Here is a 26,516-nt window from a genome sequence, read left to right on the forward strand (position 1 = left end):
TTGTGGTGCTTCATGAGCTAACAAATGATGTAAAGGAAGTAGGATGATCCTGGAGAAAGGTATGGGGTTCTTTAAGGAATTGCAGGCAAGTGCTATGTTTGTCACCTGCACTTCAAAGCACTTTTTTGCCTTCAGTTCCAAAGTGCTGCACAGCCCCATTATTTAATGTCCCTTTTAGGGACAAGTGAATTTTTGCTTAAGCAAATCTATACAATCTGTCCCATCTTCACCTAGATCTGTGTAGGAACAAAAATACATACGTCACTAACTTCAATTATATCAACACTAAGAAATGCCTTTAGTCCCTACTCCCATCTTGAGATTTGTTTTGCATAGCAGACCTCAGAGGTATAAATTTTGATCTTGGGCTGATCAAAGTTAATGTTACTGTTCTGCAACTGTCACATTGACCCTGGTGTTCTTTTATTCATATTTGAACTGTTAAAACAAAATCCAAAAAAATTGCTTTTAAGTTCTTTTTGGTTTGTCACTAATAAAATGTTTCATTTTAGTAATTAATTGCATCTTTTATGGACCCAGAAAAAAATAAATTGGCATTCTGTTTGATGCATTTTCCTTCTTTTTTCTCTATGTATCATATGCAAATATATGAGTGAAATAAGGCTAGAAAGCCTTTAAAGTGTACACACATTATAAATGAAGTACAACATTACACAAATGTTTAGCTTCTTTTTTTGTCAATAGATGAAAGCTGAATGAAAGTGTGGGAGAGTTACAGTATTATATACTATAGTAATATACTGTAACATATTATTTCAGATGATGTACAGGAGGCTTACAATCTGATTAAAGACCTGGAACCTACAACCCCTCAGGTTAAAAAAAGTTTATTCATTATTATATACTGGAAGAAATTATATTTGGAATATGTTATAGGATAGCATTAAATTCTTGTACCATCTTTTTTTTCCTTTGTTGCCTTCCCTTTTAAAAAAAAGATATGTGGATCGAGAATAAATTAGTTCCATTAAAATCAATATGAAAAATTAACTTTCATTTGTATAAGTTGCAATTTATTTTAATGGGAACTAAGTACATCTAACTTAGTCTCGATGAAATTCTGTTTTGAAATTTTCTTCACATATATAGCAATCAGAACAATAATATACACAGTATATACACAGTATACACAATATACTTGGTCCAAGATTTGAAATGTTTTGATTGTTAAAAAAACACTATGGTACAATAGTTGGCATGTTTTATGTTCCATTTAAGTGATTTTTATAGAGTTTAATAGATATTTACATTTTCTGATTATTCTACTTATTTCAAATTCATTATTGGTATTGTTATTATTTAAAAATAGTGTCCTTAGCTGGCAAATGCTTTAAGAGCCTGGAAGATGGGAAGATAAATTTCTGGGACCAGGGTGGTTCAACTTACAGCTTATGTTTGCGTAATGGAGTATATCTACACTGGTGGTCCCCAACCTTTTTGGCACCAGGGACCGGTTTCATGGAAGGCAATTTTTCCACGGACTGGGGGTAGTGGTGGTTTTGGGATGATTCAAGCACATTACATTTATTGTACACTTTATTTCTATTATTATTATTATTATTATTTCTATTACTATTATTATTTCGGTGGGAAGAAACACTGGCAGTGCTTTGTGTGGGGATAGGAATTGATTGCTGGTCCCGCCTAGACGCGAATGTCGGAAAGATCCGACTCCCCTGCGACCGCCAGCTGGGCTCAGCCCTAGGAAGGAGGCAATGGCAAACCACTTCTGAAAAAAACCTTGCCAGGAAAATTGCAGGGACTTGTCCAGGTAGTCTCCAAAGAATTGGACACAACTGAACAGATAAAAAAAAAAAAAAAAGCTTATGGGCTTACCAAAACTGTGACTGAGACAAGTGTGCAGTGTGGGAAAGAGGCGCAAACGCAAGTGGCAAATAAAATAATGGGCAGGCCACGTGTGGAATAAAATAAGTGTTGGATTCTGAGCACGCAACCTTGATCCCTCGCATGCGCAGTTCACAATAGGGTTTGCACTGCTATGAGAATCTAATGCTGCCGCTGATCTGACAGGAGGTGGAGCTCAGGCGGTAACGTGAGCGATGGAGAGCGGGTGTTTTCGCTTGCTCACCCGCCGCTCACCTCCTGCTGTGTGGCCCGGGTCCTAACAGGCCACAGACCGGTACCGGTCTGTGGCCTGGGGTTGGGGACCCCTGATCTACACAGTTTTATCAGAAGAATGAAATGGGTGACTGCTCAGTCTCTTAATGGTTTGAGTTCTTTTTATATTTAACATGGCTTAACAGGTACAATTAGAAGCTATAAACATATCTTATTCAGATATCTATGTACTTGCACTATAATTTGAATAAAATAATTGTAAATTGTGTTAGGCTTCAGAAAAGTTGCATAATTTAGTTATTTTTTAATATAATCTTTTTTTTAGGAGTATATTCTTAAAGGAGTAGTGAATGCAGTCCTTGGGCAGGAAATGGGTTCAGTGAGTATAACAATTTCTGATAATAGTAATTTATGAAGAATCTATAAGTAGCCAAATAGAACAGAAAGGTTGATTGAGATTTTAACTTGATCCTTGCTCACATAAATTTCCTTTAGTTTTACATGTGCTCCCAGAACAGCACATGTCATACCTCTGCTCCACAAGCTGCATCGGTTGCCATTTTGCTTCTGGGTCCAATTCAAGGTGCTGTTTTTAACCTTTAAAGCCCTTTATGGCATGGGACCAGGTTATCTGAGGGACCGCCTCTCCATGATTACATCAGCTCGTCCCATTAGATCTGTCAGAGAATGCATGCTGCAAGTACCATCTGCCCAGGACTTATATTTGGTGGGTCCCAGGAGGTAGGCCTTCTCTGCTGTGGAGCCCACCTTATGGAACATTCTCCCCCTCAAAGTCAGGTTAGCTCAATCCTTGTTAAAGTTCCAGAAGTTCCTCAAGTCCTGGTTATGTCACCAGGCTTGGGTGTCTCAGGGAACCAATAACATCTTAAGATGGTTCCATTACTGATATATTCACTCTTTCCATGCCTGTGGTTTGTATATTTTATTTTTTAATATTTTTTAATTTTTAATATGATTGTTTTTTATTTTTATAATGATTGTATTTATATATTTGTTTTTACTTGATTGTTGTATGCCACCCAGCATCACTTCTTCTGAGATAGGCGGCTATACAAATTTGATTAATAAATAAAAGAGGCAAAAAGTATAAATTGTCTTTTATATTAATAATGAATTCAGGTGTTGAATTATGGTAACTATTTTAGGTAAACTAGAGCTACTGAGAAACAAAAAGGAAATACAACCATGCTGGGGAAGGCTTATAATTTTCCCAAGATATAAAAAAAATCCTAAGTTTTACACAAAAATTTTAAAAAATAATGATAACTGAACATGCTCACTGACATCAAAACATTTTGGGAGGGGAAAATAAAAAACAAAATGAGGAGCATGATGAAAAATGGAACTAGATATTCATGAAATAGAAAGGGAAAAAATATTGATTGGCACACTAAATGCCGTATTATTTCTATACTATTCTTTTTCAGAGAGACCATTTGAAAATTGCTCAGCAATTTTTCCAGCTAGTGGGAGGATCTGCTAGTGAATGTGGTATGTTTTAAATGTACTCTGTTCTCTTTTCTTCAGACATTAATTGCTTTTGTTAAATATTTACTGTGTGATTCCAATAAAACATTGTGAATATTTTTTCCATTTCTATTGTCACAACTACAAATTGAGTGTAATTGCATCTGTAACTAAAAACAGTCTCATACAGTGGTACCTCGGTTCACGAACACTTCTGTTCACGAACAATTCGGTTCATGAACGGCACCGTTTGCAAAATTTTGCTTCCCTTTGCGAACTCTGCATCGGGTGATGAACATGACTCGTGGCCATTTTCCCTGCTGTGACACATGGTCATGGCTTCCTGTAGGTGAGATCGCGGTCGCAGACAGACACTGGCTGTGAAGCTTTTTGATGTGCTTTTTAGCATGGCTCCAAAGAAAGTGCAGAGCAAGCATGGTGGTAAAAAGAAAGTGCAGAGCAAGCATGGCGGTAAAAAGAAAGTACAGAGCAAGAATGGTAAGAATAAGGTTTTGAAGAAAATAACCATTGAATTGAAGAAGGAAACTGTAGAAAAGCATGAGTGTGGTATTCGTGTGACTGATCTGGCCTCGGAGTACAAGATGGCAAAGTCGACAATCTCGACTATTTTGAAGAATCAAGATGCCATCAAAGGAGCTGATGTGGCAAAAGGAGTAACGATGTTAACCAAGCAGAGGACACAAGTGCTGGAAGAGGTGGAAAAACTTTTGTTAATGTGGTTGAATGAGAAACAGCTGGCAGGTGATAGCGTTAGTGAAGCTATGATCTGTGAAAAAGCCAGGAAATTGCACAGTGATTTACTGCAAAAAAAACCCCTCTACAAGCGCAACAAGTGAAGAATTTAAAGCCAGCAGAGGCTGGTTTGGTAATTCCGCAAGAGAAGTGTCATCCACAGTGTGACAAGACATGGTGAGGCTTCCAGTTCTGACAAGGCTGTTGCAGAAACCTACAAGAAAGAATTCGCGGAATTCATGAAGGCAGAAGGATACGTCGCTTGACAAGTGTTCAATTGTGATGAAACAGGGCTCTTCTGGAAGAAGATGCCGAACAGAACCTATATCATGCAGGAGGAAAAGGCACTGCCGGGGCACAAGCCCATGAAGGATAGATTGAACCTTTTGCTGTGTGCGAACGCAAGCGCCGAGCTGAAGATTAAGCCACTACTGGTCTTTCATTTCCAGAGGGTTATGCAGCGCAAGAAAAAACAAATGACATTAGACAGATTTTTCGCCAAAACTCAGCCTGCAGCTGAGAGACAAAGAAGAGAGGAAACCCCTGAAGGAGATCTCCCCGATGTACTTTTGGAGGGGGACTCTCCCTCCAAACAATAACTGCCTCCCCACCCACCTTCCTGGCCTCCACGCCAGAAGTTGCCTCAAGCAAGGTTAGTGTTCTCTCTCTTCATACTGTACTGTACTGTACTTTGTTGCATATTTTTGTGGTTTTAAAAAAAAATACATATGGTTCAGAATGGATTAACTGTATTTACACTGAACCTTATGGAAAAATTTGATTTGGTTGGCGACCAAAATCGGTTGGTGACCACATTCGTAGAGGTCAGAACGGATTAACTGTATTTACATTGAACCTTATGGGAAAATTTGATTCGGTTCATGACCAATTCAGTTCGCAACCAGAGTCATGGAACTAATTAAGTTTGTGAACTGAGGTACCACTGTTGTTGTTGTTTAGTCGTTAAGTCGTGTCCGACTCTTCGTGACCCCATGAACCATATTGCGCCAGGCCTTCCTGTCCTTCACTGCCTCCCTGAGTTTGCTCAGTTTCATGCTCATTGCTTCAGTGATGCTATCTAACCATCTCATCCTCTGCCGTCCTCTTCTCCTTTTGCCTTCAATCTTTCCCAGCATCAGGGTCTTCTCCAAAGAGATCTCTCTTCGCATTAGGTGACCAAAATATCTGAGCTTGAGCTTCATTATCGATCCTTCCAATGAGCAATCAGGGTTGATTTCCTTTAAGATTGACTGGTTTGACCTCCTAGCAGTCCAGGGGACTCTCAAGAGTCTTCTCCAGCACCACAGTTCAAAGGCATCAATTCTTCGGCGCTCGGCCTTTTTTATGGTCCAGCTCTCACAGCCATACATTACTACTGGAAAAACCATAGCTTTGACTATGCGGATCTTTGTCGGCAAGGTGACGTCTCTGCTTTTTAATATGCTATCTAGGCTTGCCATAGCTTTCCTCCCAAGGAGCAAGCGTCTTTTAATTTCATGGCTGCTGTCTCTGTCTGCGGTGATCTTGGAGCCCAAATAAATGAAGTCTGTTACTGCTTCCATTTCTACCCCTTCTATTTGCCAGGAATTGATGGGTCCAGATGCCATGATCTTAGTTTTTTTAATGTTGAGTTTCAAGCCAGCTTTTGCACTCTCCTCTTTCACCCTCATCAAGAGGCTCTTTAGTTCTTCTTCACTTTCTGCCATTAGGGTGGTATCGTCCGCATATCTGAGGTTGTTGATGATTCTCCCTGCAATCTTAATTCCGGCTTGTGATTCTTCCAGCCTGGCATTTCTCATGATGTACTCTGCATATAGGTTAAATAAGCAGGGTGACAGTATACAGTCTTGTCGTACACCTTTCCCTATTTTGAACCAATCGGTTGTTCCATGACCGGTTCTAACTGTTGCTTCTTGTCCCGCATACAGATTTCTCAGGAGACAGGTAAGGTGGTCTGGTACTCCCATCTCTTTAAGAATTTGCCACAGTTTGTTGTGATCCACACAATCAAAGGCTTTTGCATAGTCAATGAAGCAGAAGTAGATATTTTTCTGGAACTCTCGTGCTTTCTCCATGATCCAGCGAATGTTGGCGATTTGATCTCTAGTTCCTCTGCCTCTTCGAAACCCAGCTTGTACATCCGGTAGTTCTCGGTTCATGTATTGCTGAAGCCTAGCTTGTAGGATTTTGAGCATAACCTTGCTAGCATGTGAAATGAGTGCAATTGTGCGATAGTTTGAGCATTCTTTGGCGTTGCCCTTCTTTGGAATTGGAACGTAAACTGACCTTTTCCAATCCCGTGGCCACTGTTGCGTTTTCCAAACTTGCTGGCATATTGAGTGCAGCACTTTAACACCATCATCTTTTAGTATTTTAAATAACTGAGCTGGAATACTGTCATCTCCACTAGCTTTGTTGTTAGCAATGCTTCCTAAGGCCCACTTGACTTCACTCTCTAGGATGTCTGGCTCAAGGTCAGTGATCACACCAGCGTGGACATCAGGGACATTAAGATCTTTCTTGTATAGTTCTTCTGTGTATTCTTGCCACCTCTTCTTAATCTCTTCTGCTTCTGTTAGGTCCCTGCCTTTTTTGTCCTTTATCATGCCCATCTTTGCACTAAACGTTCCTTTCATATCTCCAATTTTCTTGTAGAGATCTCTAGTCTTCCCCATTCTATTGTTTTCCTCGATTTCTTTGCATTGTTCATTTAAGAAGGCCTTCTTATCTCTCCTGGCTATTCTCTGGAAATCTGCATTCAGTTGCTTATATCTTTCCCTTTCACCCTTGCTTTTCGCATTCCTTCTTTCCACAGCTATTTGTAAAGCCTCATCAGACAGCCATTTTGCTTTCTTGCATTTCTTTTTCTTTGGGATGGTTTTAGTTGCTGCCTCCTGTACAATGTTACGGACCTCCGTCCATAGTTCTTCAGGCACTCTGTCTACCAAATCTAATCCTCTAAATCTATTCATCACCTTCACTGTGTACTCACAAGGAATATGATCTAAGTCATACCTGAGTGGTCTAGTGGTTTTCCCTACATTCTTCAATTTAAGCCTAAATTTTGCAGTAAGAAGCTCATGATCTGAGCCACAGTCAGCTCCTGGTCTTGTTTTTGCTGTCTGTATAGAGCTTCTCCATCTTTGGCTGCAAAGTATATAATCAATCTGGTTTCGGTATTGACCATCTGGTGATGTCCATGTGTAGAGTCGTCTCTTGTGTTGTTGGAAAAGAGTGTTTGCTATGACTAGCTTGTTCTCTTGACAGAACTCTATTAGCCTTTGCCCTGCTTCATTTTGTACTCCAAGGCCAAACTTGCCTGTTATTCCGATTACTCCTTGACTTCCTACTTTAGCATTCCAATCCCCTATGATGAAAAGGACATCTTTTTGGTGCTAGTTCTAGAAGGTGTTGTAGGTCTTCATAGAAGCGATCAACTTCAGCTTCTTCAGCATCAGTGGTTGGGGCATAGACTTGGATGACTGTGATATTGAATGGTTTGCCTTGGATACGCACTGAGATCATTCTGTCGTTTTTGAGGTTGTACCCCATTACTGCCTTTCCGACTCTCTTATTGACTATGAGTGCAACTCCATTTCTTCTAAGGGTTTCTTGCCCACAGTAGTAGATATAATGGTCACCCGAATTAAATTCACCCATTCCCGTCCATTTCAGTTCGCTGATTCCCAAGATGTCGACGTTCAATCTTGTCATCTCATGTTTGACCACATCCAGCTTGCCTTGGTTCATAGATCTTACATTCCAGGTACCTATACAATATTGTTCTTTACAGCATCGGACCTTCTTTTCGCTTCCAGATACATCCACAGCTGAACGTCCTTTCGGCTTTGGCCCAGCCGCTTCACTCTTTCTGGAGCTACTTGGAATTGCCCTCCGCTCTTCCCCAGTAGCATATTGGACACCTTCCGACCTGAGGGGCTCATCTTCCGGCGTCATATCTTTTAGCCTTTTGACATTGTCCATGGGGTTTTCTTGGCAAGGATACTGGAGTGGGGTGCCATTTCCTTCTCCAGTGGACCACATTTTGTCAGAACTCTCTGTCATGACCTGTCCGTCTTGGGTGGCCCTGCACGGCATAGCTCATGGCTTCACTGAGTTACGCAAGCCCCTTCGCCACGACAAGGCAGTGATCCATGAAGGGGGAGGTACCACTGTATCTGGTTTTTAAAAATATCTAAACCATTTTATGTGAATTTTGGCACAAGATGCATTTTCCTGACACATCTACATGTTGTTATTAATATTTGCCAGCAATTTGCATATTAGCTCCATTACTTTTCAATTTATATCTAAATCCAATAATTCAAGCGCTTGCGGTTCCAACCCATCATCCACCCATTTTGGCTGATTGTGTGATCCCAGGACTACTGTATGCCAACGATGTAGTTATTATGTCTACTTCAGAGGTGGGAATGAGAAAAGCACTTACAGTTCTAGCTTTATTTTGCATAGAACATAAATTATCAGAAAATCAAAGTCCTCGTTTTTGCCTGACACTGTCATAAAATACACAGATGGCAAATAAATGGGATTCAAATTGAATGCACACCTATAAATACCTCGGAGTACAGTTCCATGCTTCCTTATTTTGGAATGCTCATTTTTTCAACCGGGCAAATGTCACACAGCATACCTCTTCAGCTATTGAAAGATTTTACCATTCCAAAGGAGCTCGTTATATCTCTGCAGCTTGCAAAAAGTCTTTCAAACCAATGTAGTCCCTCAGCTTCTCTATGGCTCTCAAATTTGCTCCTTTGCAAAGCTTAGTATTATTGAAACCATTTAAAATAAGTTTATTAGAGCCATATTGATGGCTCCAAAAAGTGTCAAAAATGCCATCCTACATGTAGAAACAGGTATAGTTTCATTGGATGCTAGGGCATGGTTCTTCTTCTTACCTTCTGGTTAAAGTTAATTCTACTTCCTATAGGTTTAGCTCTATTAGTATTTAGAGATCGCTTTAAATCATCATGGCTTAAAAAAGCCTTAGATACAATTCAATTGCTGGGCTTCTCTAGGGAAAGTCTGTGTTCATTAAGTTTTAATAATCCTAGAACTGCCCTTAAACAATAAATTTGAGATATAGATCTCCAAACAAATTTAAGGTGTTACACCCCAGTATTTCTCATTTTCTCCCAAAAGGATTTGTTCCAGCCTCCTATTTATCATTCATTACAATTCTGAAATTTCACCTTAGCCAGGTTGGATGCTTTGCCTTCAGCAGTCTTTTTTGGACGTTTTAAGGGCACTCCTGTGCACCTTTGGTTGTGTTTGTGAGGTGATGGCTCAGTAGAAACTCTAAGTCATATGCTATTGTATTGCTTCCTATATAAGGATTCTAGACAGACCCTTATATATCTGATCTTGAAGAAATTTCCAGGTAGGAAATGTGATTTCTATTTAATATACTTCTCTTGGACAAAGACTCAAAAATATCTGCCCAAGTTGCCCAGTTTTGTGCTACCATCTGTATGATATGCCACACCACTACCTAGGTTTGGAATTTCTTATAATTTTTATTTATTTCTTATAATTATTTTGATTTATTTTAATATTTTTATTCTTAATTATTTTAGATCCTATTATATTTACTGTTTTTCTGTCGTGTGTGTGTGTGTGTAGAAGGATGTTATATTGCTATTATTAGATATTTTGACTGCATTTGGCCTTAGGGCTGTAATAAACTTGATGATATTGAATATTTGCCAGCAGCAAATATTAGATAGATCTGTTTAAGGTACAGACACAACATAAAGATGACATTTTTGGCTAGAATCATATGTATATTTATTTCCAGTTTAAATTATGAATTTAGACTACAAATATTCATGTCATATAGAATTATAGAATCATAGGGTTAGAAGGGACATTGGAGGCCCATGGCATGAGTTCTCAGACCATCCCAGACATGGCTCTCCAACCTTTACTTGAAAATCTCCAGTGAGGGGGCAGCCATGGTTCCAGGAGGCAGCCTGTTCCACTGCTTAATAGCGCTTACTGTCAGGAAATTCCTCCTTACTTCAAGTTGGATCTCCTTCTGTAAAAGTTCTGTCAGCCCTATAAGGTAGACCAGACTAAGAAAGAAATGCCATATGGGTCTTAATATTATTTTTATTGGAAGAGCTATAGGGATAGAATCTTGTAAGTCTGAATGTGCTTCCATCCTCCCTCCCTCCCTCCCTCCCTTTATCTTGGTGCGAATTAAAGAGGGGCCTCTCTGAGGCATTTTCTTAAGTTTGTTTCTTGGAATGGACTCAAGTGGTACTTGGCTGATTGTTTCCTTGGTAATGGATCTTCCCCCTGTCCTTTAAAGCCATTCTCTATGCCCTCTACAGGTTCCACCTGTGGGTCCTTATTCTACCTTTGGAAGCTATGCAAAATAAATCCACATCCTCTTCCTTGTGACAACTCTTCAGGTATTTGAAGACTGCTATCATGTCTCCCCCTAGCCTTGTCTTCTTTAAAGTTAAACATATCTGGTTCATGTAACCATTTTTCATAGGATTTAACCTCCAAGCCCCTCATCATCTCTGTTGCTTTTCTGTGCATTCTTTCTAATTCCGTAGCATCCTTCTTTGATTGCAGTAACTAGAAATGGACACAGTATTCCCAATGACCTCTAATCAGTGCAGTGTAGAATGGAACTATCACTTCCTGTGGTCTTGACAGTATACTCTCTTGATTCAGACTAAGGTTGTATTGACTGTTTTAGTAGCTGCAGCAGACTGGCTCATGCTTAATCTATGGTCTACCAGGATGCTTAGATCCTTCAAGTATTATTGCCAAGCCAGATACTGCCTATCTTATCTGTGAATCTGGTGTTTGCTACTTAAGTGCAGAACCCTACATTTTTTGCTATTGAACTGAATTTAATTGGATAGGGCCTGATGTCCAGTCCTATCAAGACCCTTTTGAATTTTGAATCTTTTTTGAGGTGTTAGCAGATTGTCTCCTCCCACCCCACTCCCCAGTTTTGTGTTGTCTGCAAACTTGATGTGCATTCTTTTTATCCCCTCATTTAAGCCATTTATGAAAATGTTGAAGAACACTTGAGGTATCCTACTGCATACCTCCCTCCATGTAAACATAGAGCCATTAAGGACCACACATTGAGGACAGTTGTTCAGCTGCAAATCCATCTAATAGTGGAACCATCCATCTCCTGCTGGTATATTTTATGAAGAAGGAGGCTATTGTTAACTTTATTGAATGACTTACTGAAGTCTAAGTACATTACATCCCTAGGATTCCCATGGTCAACTATTCTAGTTACTTGTTTAGAATAACATGTTTTTAACAAAACCATGCTGGCTTCTAGCAGTCACCTTGTATCATAGTTGCTTCATAGCTTTCCTGACACTTTCTGGTAGCATCACTCATCCCAACATGAAACAGCAGAAGGGAATAATGATCAATAGATTTGATTAGTCAAGTCAGCCTCTCCATCACATCCTGGATCTTTGCACCTGGGAGACAACACACTTCCTTTTATACCTTGTCTGGTTTGCAGATTGCCACCTCTGTTCCTCTCAGCAATGAGTCACCTATCACTACCATATTGCACTTCTTCGGAATAGCCATTGGATTCCTCACCTCTGTGGGAGCCTGAGCTTCTGCCCTTTGTGTCTTTGGAATGCTGGGTGAAAACCATTCTCCAGAAGTCTGCTAGATACCCTCCAAGGACAGGACATGAAATTGACCGAATAATTTCAGCAACTGGTTCTTTAGGTCCTTTGAGTTACATCCTGCCAGATCTCTTCCTCCAGGGCTCCTGCTTTCTTTACTGTATCCAGAAACTCCTTGCTTTCCCTGATGAGTCTCAGTGTAGCCAGGCATGCCTCCAAGCCATTCACTTTCTTCTACAGCAATACAATGAGTTTGCACGTGCCTTCCCCATTCACTGTGAAATCTAGTATATAAAATCTAATATTATGACAAATGTGGTAATCATTAAAGTGATACAGGACTTTTTGCCTATCTGAAAGCAGATTATTAAATTAAGAGCTTATTAGTTAAAACTTGAAATTCACACGGTAACTGCTAACTAATGCGTGAAGCCAGATTCTCAAGATTTTAACCTGAAGGAGCATTTTATTTATTTTTTTGTTTGTTTTCTCTAGTATCTTACTACAATGACTTGATCAATGCCATCTATATTGAATTATTTTTGCTGTCTATCACCAAAGTAAATAATACACATCATGTTGCTTTCTGGTATCCAGGCAGTAGTTCTGAGCTGATGCAGAAACAAATGAAAGTAGGTATACTCCACAACATTCTTGCTACCCTCAACACATTTGCACTTCTGTTCTTCAGATACTATCCCTGGGAGACAATGTATGGCTTCTTGCTTCTTTCTGCTCAGACAGTTTGATGATGTCTTAATATATCTCAACTCAGTGAAGGTTAGTAAATGTTACAGTTACCTTGTGTACATTCATGTATGTCTCTTTATTAGTATCTCAGAGGGTGGATATGCACAAACATAACACTAGAGAAGAAAACAAGGTATTTTGTCAAGTATCATAGAAAATCCAGATCCAGGGCATCTGGCTTTTAATCTGTGACATTTTCAGTGAAAATGATGCTGTGATGCCAACATAAAATTGATTAATTGTTGCATTGATTTCTGTCTTGCTAGAATCTATGTTGGACTGTGTTGATGTCAGTATAGATTTCATGGAGGTTTCTATAATAATTGGTTGTCTCTACATCAAACCAATCTCTATTGTGGATACTAGACAAAATAAATCTAAATCTTTAATTTACAATATTTGGTGTATCATTACTTTTAGCCACCAGGTGGTAGTGCCTTGTAGATTTCAAGCCTCTAGTTACACAAATGTGTATATCCTCTTTGCTTTGACAGTGGTTAACTAGAAAATAAGAATTTAGCTTTTTTCAAATGGCTGAAAATAAGTTCTTAGTTGTTGCAATATCTCTTCTCTCTCTTATCTTGTAGGAATCATATTCTTTTGCTACTGTAGGGCTAACTACTGAAACTAGCTCTTAATTTTTCCTTCATGAATTGCAAACCGTCAGTTTATTCAGAAGCTAAGGAAGCAACTAAGCATGACCATTTCCTGGGTAATACAGGAAATTAATTTATTGGATGCTTCTGTCATACCAAATAAGAGTTCAGCATCTCAGTCTCTTTTATCAACATGTTTATACAGAAAATACCAGTTATAATGTAGAGCATTTTATTTTGGAAGTTGCATATTTTCTTTGCTTTTTATGTAAATACGTTTTTTTAAAAAAAGCATATATTATGACCATGATATATATGTTATTGCAGAATTAGATATTTCATTGTAATTCGCTTTTAATCATATTGTCCTGTATTACTACATGTATCAATTTGAAAATTTGGCTAGCTATTCAGTATTTAATGCATTTAATTAATTTAGAAATGGAGATTTCTAAATTAATTAAAGATTAATTTAAGAATCTTAAGAGAAAAGGACAGAGAGGCAAATATCTTTATATGGGTATTTCCCAGGGTAGTAAACAAATGAATGAGATGGTGATGGTGATGATGATGATGATGATATAAAATTGACAAAGTAAGAGGCATTGATGAAAGCTACTGCTCTTGCAATTTTGAAAGGCAGGTGTGTGCTCTCTTTTCTGGACCAAGAGCCACGCTTGGCCTTGAGTGATATGTTAGCAGCTGTATTCCAGGAAATTGCAGGGCAAGACAAAAGCTAAACTTAATTGAAAATAATTATGATTGCTTTCCAAGTATTTATAATTTTCTCCATCTGTCACATTAAAAACTACAATACTGTGGGATGTTTTGGGACCCAAAGCCAAAGTTTTGGGGTGGTCATAATTGTGCTCTGCTTCAGAGGCTACTACTGAAGCTTCAGGACTAGTACTGAGAGATTTTGTAGCTCAGCTAATAGAATATTGTTACAATTAACAATGAAGAGTTTCTTGTAAATAAGACATAGACTCACTGTACAGTATACAGTTTCATGGGAAACTGATTTTCTCTGGTACTGAAGATCTTTTATATGTGGCAGTGTGCTTATATAATCATACGTACTTTTCTTCAGAATACTCACTTGAGCTATATTTAGTCTATACTGATGCTATTTCTATTTTTCATACAGAATATTTTGGGTAATTGTGAAAGGAATGAAAAATATGACATCTAAGCCAAACTAGAAGTTGAAAGCATACAAAAACTACTTAACAAAGTATGTAGGTTACAGAGCTGATCAAAACAGTACACAGAGGGTGAGGCATTTGTGAAGATTTATGTTAGTGTACACAGGATGATTCATGATTTGATAATATAATTAATGTAGTACTTAAACATTCCATTCTGACTTACGCTTAATGTCATTTGGCACCTTTCCCATTTTCTGTATTCCAAACCAGTGTGTCTAGGTAATGCTTTCTACCTCCCACGCAGCCAAAGATTTCAGCATAAAGGAGCAAACTTTCCCACACCTCAAGGAGAATGGTATTTTTCTTCCTAGGCTGCAACTTGGCATGAATGTGGACAAAGTGCTATTATGATGTGATCCACTTTCACTTACACAGTGATGGTTATATTTTATAATTTCTGAAATTCTTAGTCACCATTTATCTATTTAATAAATGAGGTCATATCAGTAATCAGTTCATCCATGGAAAATCTAAAGAAATATCTTATATGTTACAGTGTGATCAGGGCGAGATGCATGCCATGATTCAGTGATCATACAAGTAGTAGCAGAGAAGTTAACGTTTGTTAAAGCAGGCATTTTGTTTTATAATTATGAAAGAACTTGAAAATATATAGGCAGTCCTTAGTAGTATGAGGAGAGGCTGAGCAGAAATTCCAGTTTTCAGGCAATCACATTTGAGTACTATATGCCAACTTTTGGCTCTTCTTTGTATTAGGCAAAGACAGAATGGATGATGCATGTATTTATATTGTAACACTCGCCTTTTCTTGTATAGGTTTTGAAATATTTTAGGATAATTCTTTATTATTGAACATGCTACACAACAAATATACAAATCAGCAGAATTAACAACACTTAGGACAAAGCACAGTGTTATCCTGAGGCACAGGGCAAGACAAATGAGCTCAGCAAATAGGACCCAATGGCTACATTCGTATGTCCTTCAGAAGATAACAGAGAGGGAGAAAGGCAGGTTAAAACCAAGACAAAGTTTGTCCCAACTGTTTTTTTCTTCTTCTCACCCACCCTGAGCTAGTGCTACCAGTTGTTCTTTGAGAATGAACCCTGAAATGAAATGAAACCCTGAAACTTGAGGAAGGCAGGTGAAATTAGCTTCCTTTGGCCCACACAGACCATTGCCACTAGTAGCCTCTGTGGGAATGATCCCTGAAATTAATATTTTAAACATATTTACTGTGTTTTTTTCATGGTGGCTAATGTTGCTTATCATCATCCTTCATTAGGATTTGTATTCTGAAAGTTGGAAATATAATTAATAAATTATATTGTCCATTCAGACATCTTTCAAACCATGGAATCTACCTTGCTCTCCATCCTTCCTTAGAGCAGCTTGATAAAACATTTCATAGTTTGTTAAACTGGTTTACTATGACATCTAAACTAGAAATTTGGTATAACAAAATGAGGAAGCATTAGTTTAAATCAGTGTGCAAAAAGGGCTATAAAGCCCTTTCTGACTTGGTCTGCAGGACACATTGCTTCAAATAGAACTTACCCTCCAGTTGCCAGTCCACATGGGGATGTTGAGGGTTTCACATTAGGGGAAAGGCCAGAGGTCAGTGCTTCTCTGTGGCAGACCCCACCTTCTGGAATAGACTCCATGTGAAAATCTGTATTGCACCATGTCTCCCAGTATGTAGAAAAGTGATGAAAACTGAGCTGTAGGAGACCTTTTAATGATTAGATGTCATTGTTAGGAGACACCTATATTAGTATAATTCTGGGTAATTTAATATACTATTGTGGGATTGTTATTCAGTGTTTTATGCCGCACATGCCAGGAGTTCTTTGGGAGTGTGGTGGTGTATAAATAAATAAATGTTCCTCCCCTCTCTTTGTATGGCATTAAATAAAAATTGTGGATTCATAAATTTTATACTGTTTGTGAATTAAATGAAAGAATGATTTCACATTAATCAGGATTGTGTTTCTAGGGGTTGTTGAGGGTTTGAATCAAACTATTTTTATGAACAGTCACTATGATGCTGTATTTTCAAGGGTAACATAACTATATAAAAATGGAGGCCCTTGGTATTCACTGAACTAAAAATATGGAATTAAGCATGAATGTTTTGAAGAGATGAACAAAGAGGAAACTGCATCATAGCAAGATTTAATATGCTCAGGAAAAATGCAAAAAGAAGTTCAATTTCTGACTTGGAACATCCATCAAATCTGTTCTAGTAATGCCATGGAATGTGCAAATACTGTGGAATTTTCAGTTATAAATGATAGCTGAAAATTAATACTACTGTAGCTGTTAAATGTCATAAACTATTAAGCTGTTTATTTGTTATGCATGCTTTACTTTCCAGAGTTATTTCTACAATGATGACACTTTTAACTTTAACTATGCACAAGCCAAAGCTGCTACTGGCAATACTAGTGAGGCTGAGGAGGTATGTATCTGCTTCTTGAAAAAACCACAGATTACAGGTTAAAAATATTTGCTGCTTACCTTCTGTATCTGTACCTTACTTTCTATATCTGAACTTTCTGAAACTTTGAGGATTTGAGCTTCCTTTCTCCAAGAATTTTGGAGGCTGCTGTGAATAAGAAGCAATGGCCTTTGAGTATACAATATATGCATAATCCTGTGCATATACAGTACTGTGCAAAAGTTTTAGGCGTGAAAAAATGCTGTAAAGTAAGAATACTTTCAAAAATATATTGTAATTGTTTATGTTTATCAATTTGCAAAATGCAAAGTGAGCAAACAGAAGAGAAATCCAAATCAAATCAATATTTGGTGTGACCACCCTTTGCCTTCAAAACAGCATCAATTCTTCTAGGTACACTTGCACAGAGTTTTTGAAGGAACTCGGCAGGTAGGTTGTTCCAAACATCTTGGAGAACCACAGATCTCCTGTGGATGTAGGCTGCCTCAGATCTTTCTGTCTCTTCATGCAATCCCAGACAGACTTGATGATGTTGAGATCAGGGCTCTGTGGGGGCCAAATCATCACTTCCAGGACTCCTTGTTCTTTATGCTGAAGAGAGTTCTTAATGACATTGGCTGTATGTTTGGGGTCATTGTTGTGCTGCAGAATCAATTTGGCAAATCACATGCCTCCCTGATGGTACAGCATGATGGATAAGTATCTGCCTGTATTTCTCAGCATTTAGGACACAATTGATCCTGACCAAATCTCCAAGTCCATTTGCAGAAATGCAGCCCCAAACTTGCAAGGAACCTCCACCATGCTTCACTGTTGCTTGAGGACACTCCTTAGTGTACCATTCCAGCCCTTCAGCAAACAAACTGCCTCCTGCTACAGCCAAGTATTTCAAATTTTGACTCACCAGTCCAGAGCACCTGCTGCCATTTTTCTGCACCCCAGTTCCTATGTTTTCATGCATAGTTGAGTTGCTTAGCCTTGTTTCCACGTCAGAGGTATGGCTTTTTGGCCACAATTCTTCCATGAAGACCACTTCTGGCCAGACTTCTCCAGATAGAAGATGGGTGTACCTGGGTCCCACTCGTTTCCACCAGTTCTGTGCTGATGGCACTGCTGGACATCTTCCAATGTTGAAGGGAAGCAAGCATGATGTGTCTTTCATCTGCATTAAGTTTCCTTGGCCAACCACTGTGTCTATGGTCCTCGGCGTTGCCCGTTTCTTTGTGCTTCTTCAAAAGAGCTTGAACAGCACATCTTGAAATCCCAGTCTGCTTCAAAATTTTTGCCTGGGAGAGACCTTATTGATGCAATAGAACTACCTTGTGTCTTGTTGCTGTGCTCAATCTTGCCGTGGTGTATGACCTGTAACATGAAACTGTCTTCTACAGCCTCACCTTAGTAGCAGAGTTTGGCTGTTCCTCACTCAGTTTTAAGCCGCCTACACAGCTGTTTCTGTTTCAATTAATGACTGTGTTTCAACCTACATATGAAATTGATGATCATTAGCACCTGCTTGGTATAATTGGTTAATCATACACCTGACTCTAATCCTACAAGATCCCTGACTTTGTGCAAGTGTACAAAGTGTGCAAGTGTAAGAATTGATGCTGGTTTGAAGCCAAAGGATAGTCACACCAAATATCGATTTGATTTAGATTTTTCTTCTGTATGCTCACTTTGCATTTTGTAAATTGATAAACATAAACAACTACAGTGTATATTTTTGAAAGCATTCTTACTTTACAGCATTTTTTCACACCTGCCTAAAACTTTTGCAAATACTACTCAGAAGGTAACATCATTCTACAGCAGCAAAACACAAATCTTGTAAGTCTGAGAGCTGCACTGAACTTTAAAGTATTGTCTTGGGGTCACACTTCCAAGGTGTGGGGAGCCAGAAAAAAATCTATAGAACAAAAAGAGAACATGGAAGATCAATTAATTGCTAATACAGTATAATCTAATCAAAATCTCCCATAATTACTGGCAGCATAACACATAAATATTTATTGCAATGTAATAGCAGAATCTGATATTTTATCCATGTAATATATTGAGAAATGGAAGTAAATTGTCTGCTGCTGAAGAAAAAGTATGCTATGGTTTGCCATTTCTCTCCTCAAATTTAACTCCCTGCGTGAATTAATAACTGCAGAAGAATGCTTTGTCTTCAGAGTTTTGTTTGTTTGTTTATGGAAACATACAGTATAAGAGATGACCTATTTGTCCATCATTCCTTAAATATATATATGCCTGGATGAAAACTCCAAAATATTCTGAATAAAATGGCAAGGGAAATGCTGTATGGAGAAAGGTTCACTATTTTTAGGTAAAAAGATATGTGCCATAAAGCTTGAAAAATGAAAAATTCCTTCAACATCAGTGGTCCTTTGCCAAAGTAAGGATTAAAGATTAAGTGTTTGGTGGTGGTGGTGGTTTTTTTTTAAATAACAATCTGTATATTAAGCTAGTGTTTCATAAAAACATTCTATAATCATTCCCAGGGCTTTTAAGGGTAAAATGGACAAGACTGAGGTATGTTTTGCCCCCAGACCTCCTAAAATGCTATCTATCTGTCAATCTAACTATCCCCATTCAAAAGAGAAATGGCAACAAAAGGCATAATGCTGAGCTATATCAGGGCCACAGTCCCCTTTTTTACACCTCTGCTTTAGTATTTCAGTGCTCCAGAGCTCCTGGGGTCTTTTGATAAGGCAGCTTGTTGAATAAATAATCATTATTATTGAATGAATTATCCTTGTTATAAGTAAATTTCCCTATATACTGTATTTTCATGTCTTAAACTTTTATAGCTGCTGAATCTTCAATTTGGCAAACACTGATTTGATTGAAGGCAGGTATTGCAGAGCTACATTTAATGTGAACAGAAGCTTAGTTTTCTTTCTGTTTCCCCTCAGGTGTTCCTCTTGATTCAAAGTGAGAAAATAAAGAATGATTTTGTTTACCTCAGTTGGCTAGCTCGCTGCTGTGAGTCACTTTGCTCTGTTATAGAACATGTATTGACCTGGTAATCTCTTTCCTTAAATTTATTTTAAATGGATTTAAGTATTATGTAAATGTAATTACTTTTTAAGCTAGAGCTGGTATTTTTTTCTTACAAATGTCTTGTAAGAAGTAATTTTCCAAGCTTTTAAGAAAGTTAGAGGTACTTGGAATTTCTGCTTTGGAGATAGGCAAGTGCTTTGAGATAATCTATAGAAAATGTTAGTAAAACAAGAAGCAGTAAAGTTTTTTTAAAAAATTTTCTCCCTCTGAGGATAAATACTGTTGAAACAACTATATTGCACTTAAAATTTCAAAACATTTAATTATCTGGTCTTAAGACTCACTGCTTTAATAACATCTGTGAACAGCAGTTTGAAGACTTCATTACCTATCAATGCATCCCAAATCCATCCCAACTACCTTGTCCAAAGACCAGGATATTCTTTTTGTCATTATGTGGACTGTATATTATTTTGGTTAATTGTGTGTTTTGTTGTTAGCAACCAGAGTTCTTTTGGACTGGAACAGATTATAAATATTATCAAGTAAATACATGATACAACATTGAATTTAGCCAGCATGTTTCTTGTTAATTGTATTCTTGCCTGAATTTAATGAGCAAGGGTTGATTTAATTAACTGTGAGGTTCAAAATACTGCCTGCAAGGGTGGGATACTAGACTGATTCATCTGTTAGGCTCTGTAAAAAGGACAGGAAATAACAGCCCATCATGACAATCTAGAAAGTCTGCAAGAAAGTTTGGTCGACAAAATGCTTTTGAACAATCAGGTAAGGAATGCAAGAAGATGTAAGCCACTTTCAATGGGAAGATACATGATTTAGATGATTCATGGTCATGTGGAGGTGTTCATAAACTATAGAAAGTAGAGTAAAGCGCTTGCTTCCAATTTCCTTAGATTCAGGCAGACATTCATAAAAGTTTCACTAAGAATCCAAGTTAACTGATATTATATGGCTTTTTATTCATTAATAAAGCTCTTCCACCACCCATAGTCTGCATGCAAAATCTTTTATATTTTTCTGAAATAACAACTATAGTTTTGACAAAAGAAAGTTATTTGTATGTTACCCTTCCTGTTAAGAGAATCAAAGGAAATTAATTTAGGCATCTACTCAAGGTTGCTGTGAAGAATGTGCTAGGCATCTGATGGTTAAAGTTGATTGGTTCCACTCTGAGTTGGACTCCAGCCTTAATGCAGGTCCTATTGAGGTTATCGGGCCTGGGTCTGGCTCAGTTATCTGGGGAGAGTTCAATCCTGTGGGGCCTAAGGAGGTGGACAGGGTCGTTGGAATTGTTAGCTTGGCCACCTCTGTGTTAGATCCATGTTCCTCCTGGTTGGTCAAGACCACCCAGGAAGGACATGTGGTTGGATTCTGGTGGTGGTTAATTCCTCTTTGAGGAAAGGGGTGGTTCTGCCATTTCTTAAGGAGGTAGTGGTTTGCCCGCTCCTCAAGAGGTCATCACTAGACTCTACTGTCTTGAACAATTTTCACCCAGTCTAAAAATGGAAGGTTACAGAGAAGGTCACACTGCAGCTTCAGAGGACACTGCAGGAAGCAGAGTATCTAGACTCCTTTTGGTCAGGGTTCATGTCTGGGTATGGGACTGAAATGGTATTGATTACACTTTTGGATGACCTCTGGCAGAAGCAGGAAGGGGGTAGGGCATCCATTCTTGCGCTCCTTGACCTCTCAGCAGCTTTTGATACCATCAGTGATAATATCCTTCTGGGCCAGCTCTGGGAGTTAGGGGTGGTGGCACAGTGTTGTACTGGTTCTCCTGCTTCCTCTGGAGTTGGTTCCAGTTGGTATTGATGGGGAGAGGTCCAGCCAGCAGCCCCTCCTTTGTTGGGTGCCACAGGACTCAGTACTTTCTCCCCTTCTATTTAACATCTACATGAAGCAGCTGGGTGAAGTCATCCAACAGTTGGGTGGATGTCAGATATCGTCAGTATACTGATGATACTCAGCTCTATATCTCCACCCCAGGTCATCTAAGTAATGTCTTGGAGGTTCTGTCTTGGTGCCTGGAAGTTGTGGGGGTCTGGATGGGGCACAACAGGCTTTGGCTCAACTCAAGACTGAGTGGCTCTGGGATTTTGGACCCTCTGGTTCCAGGGACCTTCCATCTTTGGTTCTAGATGGAGTGGCACTGCCCTAGACAGAACCAGTGTGCAATCTGGGGGTTTTCCTGAATTTGCACCTCCTGCTTTGAGGAGCAGGTGGCAGCTATGGCTAGGAGGGTCTTTGCACAAGTTGTGTATCAGTGGCACCTGTTCCTGGACCGGGGGGGGTCCTGGTCACAGTCACTCATGACCTCATGGCTTCCAGACTAGACTATTGCAATGTGCTCTACATGGGACTGTCCTTGAGAGTATTCAGAAGGTTCAGTTGATGTAAAATGCAGCAGTGCAGGCAGTTAATGATATTAGTTATTCAGTGCATGTGACATCACTGCTCTGCGAGCTGAATTGACTCCCAGTGTGCTCCCAGGTGCAGTTCAAGGTGCTAATAGTCACCTTTAAAGCCCTTCATGGCTTGGGAATGGACTACTTTCAATTTTAATTAATTAATGTGTATTTATTTTTTTAATTGTTTGGGGGTTTTGTTTTACTTGTGAGCTGCCCAGAGTCACCCATTGGGGGAGATGGCCGGCATACAAATTTAATAAATATATAAATAAATGAAATAAACACTTATGGGACTGTCTTGTCCCAATTATTTCTACCCATCCTATTCAGTCCAGAGGAGAGGCATGCTCCAGGTGCCGTTGGCTAAGGAGAGTTGTCTGGTGGGGCTCAGAAGGAGATTCTTTTCTGCTGTAGTGCCCACCCTTTGAAATATCATTCCCTCTGAGAGTAGGTTAGCCCTGATCCTGCTGACCTTTCGCAGAACCCTTTGGGCTTTGTTGATGGTTGTCTTGTGAAGCTTGGCTGCTATGTGTTTTTATTTTTTATATTACATATTTTATCTATTTTATTGCAAGCTGCCTAGAGTCACATGTGTGAGATAGAAATCAGCTATATAAATTGAATAATGATATAAATAGATAAATTTTGAAATATTCCACCTATCATATAAAAATGAAGGGCATATAAAAGATATTGTAATTCATGTATTGTATTTGCCAGAATATCTAAACAAAACTGCCCTTTCCAGAAGTTATTGACTTATACAAATTTAATGGCCACCTGACCCAACACTAGTGGCTTACAATTTAAAAAAAATTTAAAAGTGAAATAAGCATAGAAACCATAGGCATTCTGAAAAACAACAAATCCATTCAAGAGGAGTTTAACCATCAACCCACCCCAAAGCCTGGGAGAATAGCCAGGTCTTCAATACTTCCTGAATGTCATCAAGGTGGGAGCCATTTCACTCTGAGGGAATATCATTCTAGAGGGCAGGTGACTAAGATGTGAGACTGTCTGAAGGCCTCCCAGTCCAGGAAACGGCCCAACTGGCACACTAGATGTGCCTGTGCAAAGGCTCTCTTGGCCACAACTGCCACCTGCTCTTTGTGCAGGAGCTGTGAGTCCAAAATAAGCCCCAAATTGCACACTAGTTTTGAATGAGGAAGTGCAACTCCATCCAAGACCAAAGAGAGAAGATCCCCCGACCCAGGGTGAGGGGGCAAATATTCGCAACCATTCAGTCTTGTCAAGATTGACCCTGAGTCTGTTCTTCCCCATTCTGACAATAGGACAGAACTTTGATGGTATCATTTGCTTGGTACAGGATTGAAATGCATAGCATATTGATGATACTTGAGCCCAAACTGACAGATGACTTCACCTAGCAGTTTTATGTATATGTTAAACAAGAGTGGTGAGAGCATTGAGCCCTGTGCTACCCCACAAGTAAAGGTCCATGTACTTGGTCTCTCCTTGCTGACACTGATTGAGACTGGCCACAAAGAAAGGAGAACCACTCCCAAACCTTGCAGTTGCTGAGATATCAAGGAGCCCAAGGATGGACACATTATCCCCATCCCAGCTCCACCACAAGTCATTGATGAGCATGACCAGTGCTGTCTCCCTATTGTAATTTGGTCCAAAACCTGACTGAAATGGTCCTAGATCATCTGTCTCTTCCAAGATCCCCTGGAGCTGAAGCCCAACCATCTTCTCAACAACCTTATAGGGGAAGAGTGGAGACTAGACACAAATTGTCCAGGATTGTTGGGTCCAGCAACAGTTTCTTGAGGAGGGGGCACACCACTCTTCCTCAAGGCCAGGGGAACAACCCTTTCCCTCAAAGAAGTAGATACCATTGTATGGACTCAACCATAAGTCACCTCCCTGGTGACCTTTATCAACTAGGAGCGCCCCAGATCTAACAAAGTGATGGCTGCAGTCATAGTCTGGAGGATCCTGTCCACTTCCTCATGAATCATAGCCACAAGCTCATTCCAGCTAACCCTACAACATGCTCCCTCAGACAGCTCCTCTGGACCTATCCAACTCCAAGAGAATCCAAGTGACTTTATCTGCCAAATAGCATGAATATTCCTCACAACTCACAACAGCCCAAAAGATGTTCCTGTGGGATATCCCTCCCCAGCAGGGAATGAGTCACCTTAAATAGGAATACTGAGTGACTTAGCAAACACAATAAGGATGGTGAAATAATGTTTTGTCACCTTTTTAGCATCTTGATTTCATCACTGTGAGGTTGCTAGCAAGCTAGAGCTGTGAGAAAAACTTGGTGTTCTTTCCAGCCAGTCAGCATATAAGAATAAATGTTGAGTTTGTGTAAGCTGTTGTAAAAGTGCAGTGTTGTTAGCTTGTACATGTTAATTAGTTTTAGAACTATTTTTATAAATTGGCATCAGTGGCTGTAGTCTCTAGATAAGGTAACTTTATAACAATCTTCCTATGTATTATTATGCAAATAGCTATCAGTACCCTAGTTATTAAGCTTTCCAATAACTAAATAAAATATTATTACATTTTGCTCTATACTAACACCTAAAAGACCTCTATAAGCAGGACCGTTAGAGGATACTGAAAACTGCATGCATATGATGTTACACAGCTGCTTTATGCTGAGCTTGCCATACATAATTAAAGTATTTTATCATTATACATTGGTGTCTCTTTACATGCCCCTTTAATATTTAGGTTCGGATGACTGAAACTTCCACCAATGATATTCAGAATAAGTGTACATATTAAGTGGGTTCAATGCCAACATAGGTATGATATACTGTATTTGTAGATCAGAAAGGAGGAACTGATAGTAAATCAGGAAGGCAACTGACTGTATTTTCATGTAAAAACTCACATGTATGATATGTTCAAATGCTCAGTTTGCTCAGACTGAAAACACCCATGATAATCTAGAGTTCACGTACATTGTCATATAAAACTTGTACATTGTCATATATTTTTTTAACTTTTTTTTTATTTTCCAGTTGACATAATAGGTGCGGCTATGTTACTTCTCAGCTTATTTGAACAGCTAAAATAAAGAACAATACTGCTGATTAGTATGCTTAGCCAGTTCTATACATTGTATAGCAACATGCCTCTACTAGTTCTCACTTTCTGTTGATTGCAGATATTATGAACAAGAAGCCAAGATTAGCCTGGGAACTCTACCTAAAGATGGAAACTTCAGGAGAGTCCTTTAGCCTTCTTCAGCTAATTGCAAACGACTGCTACAAAGTATGTCATCTTTACCCATTTTCCGTCACTATCTAAGATCAACCCTGTTTCTATACAGAATTAGAACTCTTACACCGTCCTTCTCAAGTCTTGTAATTTTTTGACAGATTGAGTTCCACCCTTTTCTGTTGTTTTGTTATATAGAATATGGACTATTTACTCAAGCGTAAATCCCACCTTCTTACAACCACATGATATAGGCCTAGTTCATGATAGACTATAAAGTGGTTTGTTGGTTTGTTGGTTTGTTTTTTTATGATGCATGAAGCTGTCCCAAGAAATAAACCATGCTGACTACTTTTCCTATGATCATATTGAGACATCTTAAGAAAGATGATCAGTTATTTCTGCCTTTCACTGAGTAAGGAACTGATGTGAAATTTTCCCTATGCTTATGGTATTTTTCTAATATATAGATGCAGATAATTCACAAAAATACAGGTTTATGTTTTTTCTCATAGATGCTCAGCTCCTTTATTTTTAATGTCCATTTTAGAAGAAAATCTGCTTTATATTAAGCCAGAGAGTTCATTCATTTATGCTGTTCCTGAGTTTTGGCCTTTCTGTTTTAATAGTAAATATAATTGTGACCATAACATTTTAAAAACATACTTGTGTTTGTTGGAAATCATCTCTTATTCAATAGGAAGCTTTGCTAGAATTGAAAAGTTTTAAATGCTTCAAGATAAAAGATAAAAAGTAACTTAATTGAAGATGGTTTTAAAAATGTTGTTTTTGAAAAAAATCCTCCATCTTTAAAATTGTTTGTGCAACTATCATGGTTAGGGGCATACCCCCTCCCCCCCCCCATGATTTAAGCATGTTAAAAACCCTCACACTAAAAATACATAATGTGT

At 38.8% G+C, this 26,516-nt stretch overlaps 1 protein-coding gene across 2 annotated transcripts in view; it reads left to right on the top strand.

The window, feature by feature from the left end:
- The window catches only part of IFT56 (intraflagellar transport 56), a 41,162-nt gene that overhangs the window by 10,320 nt on the left and 4,326 nt on the right, over nucleotides 1-26,516 (top strand). For both annotated transcript variants that reach the window (XM_088141945.1, XM_088141944.1), the window contains exons 10-16: nucleotides 781-836; nucleotides 2,426-2,479; nucleotides 3,549-3,612; nucleotides 12,679-12,767; nucleotides 16,880-16,963; nucleotides 19,882-19,951; nucleotides 25,553-25,659. In XM_088141945.1, the coding sequence (XP_087998071.1) occupies nucleotides 781-836; nucleotides 2,426-2,479; nucleotides 3,549-3,612; nucleotides 12,679-12,767; nucleotides 16,880-16,963; nucleotides 19,882-19,951; nucleotides 25,553-25,659 (524 nt within the window). The remainder of the gene's footprint in view (nucleotides 1-780; nucleotides 837-2,425; nucleotides 2,480-3,548; nucleotides 3,613-12,678; nucleotides 12,768-16,879; nucleotides 16,964-19,881; nucleotides 19,952-25,552; nucleotides 25,660-26,516) is intronic.

Source organism: Python bivittatus, unplaced genomic scaffold (assembly GCF_059951505.1).
Source record: "Python bivittatus isolate LINGU-HERP-01145 unplaced genomic scaffold, Pbiv_v1 ctg000330_np1212, whole genome shotgun sequence".
Taxonomy (NCBI): Eukaryota; Metazoa; Chordata; class Lepidosauria; order Squamata; family Pythonidae; genus Python; species Python bivittatus.